Below are 10,000 nucleotides of genomic sequence, written 5' to 3' on the forward strand. Positions count from 1 at the left end.
AGCGCCTTCAAAATAAGAGCCGTTGAATTGAGTGATGTATTTTTAGGCGTGGAAATTAAAACTAGTGTAAAGTGCAGGTTTTAAAGTAAGTTTAACTCTGCTGCTGCACATTTTGCTCCACTGCATTTATCTTAAAGCATTTAACTTTGCAGATTACGATTATGAATACAAAATATAATGAACTCATACACTTTGATGCATTATTAATGATTACTCTATCCAGTGGAATGCATAGCAGTAAAGATACGCACCAGTTTTACCAGCTGAAGAATTAATGTGATTAACTCATTTATGCATCAATAATTATAGTCCAATAATTTATGTTATTCTAAAATCGACTATTCTAAGAATAATTCTATTTTTGACGCTTAGTATAAAATAGTGATACTTAAATAGTATGTCTTATTTGTACAAAGTCAATTTAAATAATTCAAGAAGGATTTGCATCGTACATCAAGCAACAAAAAATCCTGTTTAAATAGAATATATTCTGATTTCTTTTTAAACCTAGTGCCAATATGATACCTAGGTTGTGAAACTATAATTATACATTACTTAATTAAGATATATAATAATGATTTTAATTTACTGAGATTCACAAAAACTTTAATATAAATCAGCAGGTGTCTGATTATCAAGATTAGGTTACTGGAGGAGAATCCATTCCTATATAAACTAAAAATAATTAACAGGTACTGAATTATTAGTCTGACCAGGCCTGGGCTTTTATTTTGAAGGTAGAGCAGTGCTGGCTGTCTGGGCTTTAAAGGCTTCTGTTGCTTTAGGCGTTGACGCCTGGCAGCTCACACACTATGGAGCTGTCTGCTGGCTTCACGTCAGAGAAATAAGTGTGCAAGAAAACTCAAACTTGTTCGTCCGCTTCAAGCAAATGAGAGACGATCGCCAGCCGTAAAGCAATAGAACCAATTGTGGAGTATTGCTTCATTAATTTGTATTTTACTCAAGTATTTATCCTTCTGGTTACCTGGTAAACCACTTGTTGTGACAGCTTGGTAACTTGCATTAAAAAAAAATATATATATATTTAATGTTTTTGTTTGATTAATCTGGTTCAAGCTACTGCAAAACATTTTTTTTAAATGAATTTAAATCCCAAAAGTCAAATATTGAGCAAAAAGATGAAAAGACAAATATTTTATTAGATGGATTTGATCTATTTCCTACATTGGAGGTACTATAAAACAGTACATTTCTATCATAAAATGTAGAAAGAATAGTAATACAACTGTCTAAATATACAAAATGGAAGCAGAACAGACATTTCCAGGAAAACAAACCAATAAGAATACTATTTACAAAAGTAGGAAACGCTGACTTCTTCCCGAAGTCTTTTTTCCGCCTTCAGCAGCAACTCAAAACACTCGAGTTAGGAAATAAAACCTTAAAACGCATCGATTGAGAAGAATGGAAACGATCAATAACGGACAGTCGTTGAAATATGTTCATGGGATCAATAATAATAATAATAGCTCATTTGAACAAAGAAATACTTTTTTTTTTTAAACTGAATTATTCAAATAATATTCTCAAATTAAATCACAATAATTACTATTAGAAAATGTTTCAAGCCAAAATTCTAGTAAGTCATAAAGTTCTACTAAATCAGAATTATTACTTATTTAATTAATGTTGACTGACATATAAACTCACGATGCGTCTCATAATTCTGATTTACAACATTTATTTTACAAAAATTTCCTGATTTCCTTTGACGACATTCGAATGTATTGATTTCTGGTGTTTTTCGCCAATTTTACAACAAAAGCGTCACTTTTCAAAATAAAATACCCTCGTCATCGCCGCTTCCTGCAACGATGTTAGAAAAGGATTAAAAAGAAATACTATAAAATGTGAAGTTATTATTAAATACTTTAACACATGCGACCACAGTGGAGAAACCAGCTTTAAAAAAACACATATTTCACACAATTCTTCCACTGCATTGTGTCACATTAGCAGGTTTTAGTAGATTTCTCGACAGCTCTGTTCAGTTAACAGTTTGTCAAAAATATTTTTTTTTACAGTTTATTATTAGGCAACGGCCTCGGGAGACATTTTAAATAAAAACACTTGCTCGTTATAAATCAGATGAATAATGATAAAATATTTCCGTTTTGAGAGAATTCCTCTTTATAATGAAAAAGAAAGATGCCCCCCCCCCCCCCCCTTCCCCCCCCCCCCCCCCCCCTTCCCCCCCAAAGTATTTAGTGCGTACTCGGTTTTAGTCCTAAAAATGTTGAGAATAATAAAATATATATATATATATATATATATATATATATATATATATATATATATATATATATATATATATTCTGATGTTGCCACGATTTACATTCAGCCGCCTTCATGGAGCTGTGTTCATCCCGTTTAGGACGTTGTGTCTTCCTGCATCAAAAAAGTGCCTGAACATACACAAGTCAGCTGTCAATCAATCAATCAATCAATCAATCAATCAATCGATTAATGAAGACGCAGAGTCTTTGGTTTGAACTGGTCCGCTCCGCCAGCGTCTGGAGATCCAGTCCTTTAAAAAAATTAAAAAATACTCCCGGCAGAGCGAGCAAAGTACGTTCAGTTAGACGTCTTTGGGGTCCGGTGATGACATCACCGTGCTGCTCCTCTTCTGATTGGCAGGGAGAGTGTGTGGGCGGGGGGTGGGGGTGGGGTAGGGGGGGGGACCCCTACAACGACGCCACAGGTGCGAGTCCGTCGCTGTGCTCCAGGTGGTGATGGTGGTGCAGCTCCGCTTTGCAGGCGGTGGCGGCGCTGCAGAGGAGCGACGTGACGGCGGGCGGCTCTTCGTCTCCTGAAAGACACGGCGGCCACACGTGAGCGACGCCACTTATTGTGTGTGTGTGTGTGTGTGTGTGTGTGTGTGTGTGTGTAATAATGAATGACACTAAACCCAAGCAGGTCACACTGCATACAATAATTTGTACTTCTTCTCTCACTCTTACTTTGCTTTTCACCTGCGTTCTCTATTTTTAACCTAATTATCTTATTTAATTATTACCTTTTATAAATGTGCACTATATTATTTTTCACGTTACTTATTTGTGTCTTTTTTTTTTTTAAAGTTTTGTTGCTTCTTTTGTATTTGTTCGTATCCACAAATTGGTGAATATAAAAAGGGGTAAAACATAAATAATAATTTTAAAAAGCTCCAGCTGTGAAGTGGCCCTATCTTTATATGATTATATTATACATGAGGACATCAAAATAACATTTCTAAAGAGCTGGATGAAGGAGGCAGTCCAAAGAAGACACTAAAGAAATATTAAAAGACCCTAAAGAAATATTAAAAGCCCCGAAATCATTAAAAAAAAAGCCAACATGTCTTCGTCTGGGCATTCAACAAACATATTTTAAATATTTCCTTCATCGCCGTTACTCGTTCTTCGGACTGACGACACCTCTTTTTGTAATTTCTAATTTTTTTAAGCAGCCGGCCTTACCCAGCCCCGAAGAAGACGATTCGCTGTCTGCCAGGGAGGAGGAGTCGGCCTGGTCATGTGACAGTCCGTCCATCAGGGGAATGGAGAGCTCCGAGGAAAGGACGGACGAATCGTAGATGCCCGAATCGCGAGGGGGCGGGACCTCCGGAGGGGAACGGTGGCCTTCTTCGGCCTGTGTGAGGAGAGGACGCAACCCCTCCTGGAGGATGGAGGGAGCGGAGGAGGAGGAGGAGGAGGAGGAGGAGGACTCTTCAGGTAGCAGTCCAGATAATCCAGACGTGGACCTGAAGGAGCAGGAAAAGCAGAGTGGTCTCATATTGTCTCGTGTTTGGGATTTGGTGACATCTAGTGGTGAGAATGCAGATTGCAACCAACTGAAACTTCTCCCGTTTGGCGCATGCGAGTCAATCAAAGATAAACCTGTAAACAATATCCTTTAAAAGACCAAAATATAACTCAGAAGGTAAAACGTTGCAGGAAAACAATTGAAACAAATCTTGCTTTACCTTGAAGTGGATCCCAGCATGGACAGAGAGCAGTGTGGCAGACCCGGACTGGGACAGGGACCCGGACTGGGACTGGGACTGGAGCCGGGGGCCAGCAGGAGCACGTTCCTCCTCGCCGCTCCCTCCCCTCCCCCCGGGGACGGCGGCGCGTTCACCACCACCTCGTTCAGCACCACGCCGGAGTCGCACCTCTGCTCGGGTTGAGCCTCGGCGGAGGGGGGGGCGGCGGGCTTCGGAGGAGGGCTCGGACCCGGGGCGGCGGGGGACGGAGGGCGCTTCGAGGAGGAGGCCGCCGAGGGACCGCCCCCCGAACGAGGGGAGAGCTGCTTCTCGAACCAATCGGGGTTCTGGCTGATGTGCTGGTGCATGTTGCAGATGGACACGTAGAGCGAGCGTCCGGACCGGCTCCGGAAGTAGTTCCTCCTGGAGACGTTGAGCGGCTGCGACTCGCGGCGGTCGGCCAAACCGGACTGAGCGGCGTGGAGCCGGCTGAAGAGCTGAGGCAGCTGGTCCATCAGCTTGAACCTGGACACGGGAGATCACAATTAAATTAGCATGTTTTTTCTTCTTCTTCTTCTTTCCGCTACGGTACGACGTGGGAGAAACTACGTGAGGCGGAACGACGCAATAAAGATTTAAGAGAACGAAATGCATCGATTGACTGGCCGGGTTTCTTTTATTACACCGAAGCAGAGAGCACATTTAATGGATGTTCTGCAGGAACCTTCTGCAGGGCACTGCAGGAACCGGGGGTCTAAATTAAGTCCTGGAGCCTTTCAACCCCCCCCCCCCCTCTAGAAACGGGGTCAGAAGGAAGTACTTCCTGAAAGTAACGGCGTGCAGGGATGTTTAATTTGAGCCTTTTAGTAATTTGTAGTAAGTTATATAAAAGGTTTTAACATTAATTAGCTGCATCTGATGAATGTATTCCAGTAAATATAATTATATTAGCTATATAAATACCTAAAAACAGGAGGATCCTAAATGGAAGCAGAATCAAAACATAATCCTATTTAATTCCCGGTTTCAAAAACCGGCGTCGCGTTTGTTGTTGTTGTTGTTTGTTTTTGGAGGCGTTTCTGTTATTTTGTCCAGAGGGCGGTGGTTTTCTTACCTGGGAGCCAGACTCAACATGGTGGGGATGTCGTTCTCGGAGGAGTAGTCGAAATAAACCGTCATGTAGCGGTTCAGCTCCTGAGCTCCGCCCCCCTCGCTCTGCTTCGCCAGCCGCAGCTTCTCCGCGATCATGGCCACGCCCACAATGAACAGGTCGCCGCCGGATCCACCAATCGGAGAGCTGCTGCTGCCGTTACATCGGCGGCTGACTGGCGTCTTCCCTCTGCGGCTCTTCTTCTCTATGTAGTAGCTGTGAGAAGGGAAATCAATACAAATACAAATAATAAATAAAAGATGCGTTTCAAGCCTCGGCGTCAATAACACATCGTAGTGAACTTCAGGTAAAACGGCTTTAATTTACATTATTAAAATAATAATGCATGTGAAAACATAAACATAAACAACTATTTGTGATTGTTTTTTTACTTTGTTGGTTTTTGGGACAGTGATTTTAATAATGATCCATCCATCCATTTTCAATACCGCTTATCCTCATTAGGGTCGCGGGGCGCTGGAGCCTATCCCAGCTGACATAGGGCGAAGGCAGGGGACACCCTGGACAGGCCGCCAGTCCATCGAGGGCAATACGATCATTAATAATAATGATCATTATTGTTATTATCTCTGTATTTATTACTATTTAATTTGTTTGGTCATTCTTTGTGGTCAGAGAGAGAGAGAGAGAGACACACACAGAGAGACAGACAGACAGACACAGAGACAGACAGACACAGACACACAGAGAGACAGACAGACAGACACAGACACAGACAGACAAAGAGACAGACAGACAGACAGACAGACACAGAGACAGACACACAGAGAGACAGACAGACAGACACAGACACAGACAGACAAAGAGACAGACAGACAGACACAGACACATAGACAGACAAAGAGACAGACAGACAGACAGACAGACAGACACAGACACATAGACAGACAAAGAGACAGACAGACAGACAGACACAGAGACAGACACACAGAGAGACAGACAGACAGACAGACACACAGAGAGACAGACAGACTCAGACACATAGACAGACAAAGAGACAGACAGGCAGACAGACAGACACAGAGAGACAGACAGACAGACACAGACACATAGACAGACAAAGAGACAGACAGGCAGATAGACACAGAGACAGACAGACACACAGAGAGACAGACAGACAGACACAGACACATAGACAGACAAAGAGACAGACATGCAGACAGACACAGAGACAGACAGACAGACACACAGAGAGACAGACAGACAGCCACAGAGAGACAGACACAGACAGACAGACAGACAGACGTACAGACAGACAGGCAGTACCGTAGTCCTTTGGAACAGACGGTGACGATGAAGTGGGCCTCGTCCAGCTGTCGGCTGAGCCACGACATCTGACCCTCCCTGCACATCTCCAGGTGTTCCCAGAGGTCCAGAACCACCTGAACACCAGAGAACCAGGATTCACTGACCGAGCCCCTCAGAGGCCCCTTCGCCCGGACATCGAGTGCTTTCTGTCTCACCTCGCAGCTGCAGAAGTCCTGCAGGAAGTAGGCGAAGCTCTGGATGACGGCGACGTGTTTGGGACAGTCTCGGTTGCAGTAGCAGATGAAGACTTTGGGGCGGGGCCACGGCCGCTCCGCGTTCAACGCCGCGCTGTGATTGGACGACTCGCTGCTCTCCTCGTCCAGCTGGCTGTAGATGTTTTCTGGGGAGGAGACAAAACGTATTAGAATAATTTCGCGGCAACCAGCAAGGGAGGAAGTATTCAGATCCTTTACTGGAGTAGAAGTACTTATACCACAATGTATTGAAAATACTCCACTGCATCAAAACTTCGATCAAGTAAAAGTATGTAAATAACTATTAAAAGCGGTCCTTTTGCAGTAAAATGTTGCCCGTTAGTGTTTTTTCTATCATATATTTCAAATAGTAGTTATTTTATATATTTTCTTATTATTACAATGTTATATTTAAAAAAAATATATATAAATAAATATATATAAATATATATAAATAGAAAATAAAGAATATATATATATATATTTTTAAATATATATAAATATATATATATTTCAATAAATATAATGTTCTCTTCTCTGTATGTCGATGGTTCTTATTCTGTCACTCCATCATTTTATTTAAAAATCTCCATATTACTTTATTTCATTTCCTTAGGATTACTAATTCTACATGCAGAAGTGTAAAAACCATGAAAGTGAGCCTTGAATACACACACACACGTCTATTTATTGTATGTATTCTATCAAAAATATTTGACGTCTAAGAAGTAGCATAAAAATGTAAATACTCAAGTATAGAACAACGAACTGGTACTTGTGTACAAGTACTTGAGTCAAAGTACTTTGTTACGATTCATAGGAAGCGACTTAAAAAACCATCAACGCTCTCACCTTGCTGTTTCTTGCGACACATGACAGTGAAGAGAGTGGCGAAGGCCGACATGAGGACCAGAGGCACCGTGATGGCCATGGCACGGATAGGCCCCGCCCATGGGGAGTGGACTGGAGGGGGAAAACAAACGCACCCGTCATGAGAACAAAAGAATCCCTTCATTAAAGTCCCAGTGAAATGGAAGTGAGACACTTTTTCACTGAATAATTGAGCGGCGTGCAGTTAAAAGGAGGGACTTAAATCAAATCCTTCTCATTTCATTGGTCGACCAAAAAGTGGGCGGGCTCAGAGTGCAGAACAGGAGGAAAAGATGATGTAAAACTTTTAATGTAAAAATACAGATGATGAAAATAATCATCAGTCAAAGCCCTCGACATTTATAGAGATTAATAGCTCCTTTTAGTGTGTGTGTGTGTGTGTGTGTGTGTGTGTGTGTGTGTGTGTGTGTGTGTGTGTGTGTGTGTGTCTCTCTCTCTCTCTCTCTCACCCCGGCCGACGTGGTACTGAGTTTGCCTCCTGGTCGTGTTGCCGTCGTCTCTCAGCTGACGGAGAAAAGAGGAAAAAAAACGTTGTGAATGAAAAAGGAAAAAAAATGACATTCACAGGTGTGACGTGTGAATGTAGCGCTGCGTTCAGGTACCTCGATAGCGTAGGTCCCCGGAGTGACGTCCTGGAGGACGCACGTAGTTCTGTGCTGGTTCACATCCTGATAAAAAAAATTCACAATTAAAAAAAAAAAAGCCAGGCCTGCAGGTGGCGCCACAAGCTTATCGTAACGAATTCCCACAACGTACAAAACAAAAACAGGCACAGTGTCGTTTGAATGACGGCCATCTTCCTCTCAGTGAGCAACAACTTGCACACTGAAACCTGAACCTCTGCTCATCACGAGGGGTCAGGGGTCGATCCACAGGTGTTCACAGCTTCCTCGGGATATTTCATATTTTTCGGGATTTCCAGGACACACGTGGGGAAACCCCGTAAGTGCTTCCCCCGAACCCTGAACCGGACTTACCGGTTTGCAGCGCTGCTGTCTGAAGGGTCCGTCCTGCCGCAGCTTGTAGAACAGGAAGTAGAAGTGGAAGCCGAAGGAGGCCGGCGCCTGGTCGAACGCCACGTGGAGGTTCGACCCCAGCTGGGACACGTTCAGGGTCTTCGGCTTCCAGACTGCACAGAAAACACAGAAAATAAACCTCCGCTCTCTTGTGCCGACTATTCCATCACCAACGTGTCCAAAGGTGTAAATTAAAGATAACTTATTCCCTGGTTTCTGATTTCTTCCCGTTTTAAAATGTGCTTTTAATGCAACTTTCTCCACGTTTACCGTGTTTTCTCGATCAATTCGGTATAGCTCCTCTCTTATTACACATATCAGACGACAAAAAAGCTTTTTCACGGCTGCTGCCGATTGGATTAAATTCCTTTTGTACATTTATAAATGAAAAAAAAAACCAAGCTTGTGGACACGTTTTCCTTGTATCTTACTCTAAAGAACCTTTAAACCTTTAAACTCTGTCCAAGATAAAACTCACATGGTTTGCAAACCAGGTTGTCTGATCCCAGGAGGACTTCACACGCTGGAAGATAAGAAAACACACTTGAGAGTTATGATAACGACTCGCAGTTTAAGCATTTTTAATTTGTTGTAAGGGATCATTTCTGCTGGGCTAGCAGTTTCCCCCCGCCGCCAGTGTGTGTGCTAAGCTAAGCTAATGAGCACACGACGGATGGAGGCGTGCTGGACTCACAGTTGGTCCTGAGGAAGGACGGAGGGAAGAAGCTCTCGTTCATCAGAGTCGGGAAAGGAACCACGCGAACCATGTAGTCGGTGTCGAAGGTCAGACCGCCGAACGGCTGGCTGCTCAGCTTCTGCACGATGACACAATAAACCTGGGTCAGAGAAGGAAACACTGAGCAACAGTGTGCTTCCTCGCTTGAGCTGGGAATCGATCCCCCGTGCACCACCGCGCCAAGTGGTCAAGGAGACGAGGAGGCTTCTAGGAGGAGCTTAGAGCCAGGAGACACCAGCGCGTCCTACGCTTTCCATACAAGCCGACGTTATAGAACCAAGGATTTTTCTTGTTATCATTTAGCAGCTTCGCCTCCTCGTGTCCTCGCGACCTTTCCTCGCGTCCTCGCGACCTTTCCTCACGTCCTCGCTGTCGAAGGAGACGTAATGAGAAAGCGCCCGCGAGGAAACGAAGGAGACACCGGAGTACCAGACGGTCTTAGGAAGGATAACCGAGCCGCGTGAAGGAGTCCATCTCTAAAGGTCTAAAGGGAGGAAGGGATCGCTTCGGTCTGCGGAGGAGACGAAGGGAGCGTCCTTCTTCCTCCCCCCCCCCCCCCCCCCGGCGTGATTTCGGGGGTTCCTACCGTGTCCTTGTAGGAGCAGTTGAGCTGCCGAGGGTCCTTGAGGAGGAGATGCTGACACCGTTTCCCTTCTGGGTTCTTGTCCTCCAGGTAAACCCGGAAGCCTTTAATGTGTT

General features: G+C 43.8%; 1 protein-coding gene across 1 annotated transcript in view; it reads right to left on the reverse strand.

Annotated features, from left to right (window-relative positions):
- Positions 1–2,705: 2,705 nt before the first annotated feature.
- il17rd (interleukin 17 receptor D) overlaps positions 2,706–10,000 on the reverse strand; it is a 24,393-nt gene continuing 17,098 nt past the window's right edge. The window contains exons 5-17 of the mRNA XM_034532470.1: positions 9,888–10,000; positions 9,260–9,380; positions 9,044–9,088; positions 8,527–8,678; positions 8,152–8,217; positions 7,999–8,053; positions 7,511–7,621; positions 6,620–6,804; positions 6,423–6,538; positions 5,100–5,351; positions 3,986–4,510; positions 3,480–3,763; positions 2,706–2,830 (exon numbers count right to left, since the gene is read on the reverse strand). The exon at positions 9,888–10,000 is cut by the window's right edge and continues 6 nt beyond it. Of these exons, the coding sequence (XP_034388361.1) occupies positions 2,706–2,830; positions 3,480–3,763; positions 3,986–4,510; positions 5,100–5,351; positions 6,423–6,538; positions 6,620–6,804; positions 7,511–7,621; positions 7,999–8,053; positions 8,152–8,217; positions 8,527–8,678; positions 9,044–9,088; positions 9,260–9,380; positions 9,888–10,000 (2,150 nt within the window). The remainder of the gene's footprint in view (positions 2,831–3,479; positions 3,764–3,985; positions 4,511–5,099; positions 5,352–6,422; positions 6,539–6,619; positions 6,805–7,510; positions 7,622–7,998; positions 8,054–8,151; positions 8,218–8,526; positions 8,679–9,043; positions 9,089–9,259; positions 9,381–9,887) is intronic.

This window comes from Cyclopterus lumpus, chromosome 5 (assembly GCF_009769545.1).
Source record: "Cyclopterus lumpus isolate fCycLum1 chromosome 5, fCycLum1.pri, whole genome shotgun sequence".
Taxonomy (NCBI): domain Eukaryota; kingdom Metazoa; phylum Chordata; class Actinopteri; order Perciformes; family Cyclopteridae; genus Cyclopterus; species Cyclopterus lumpus.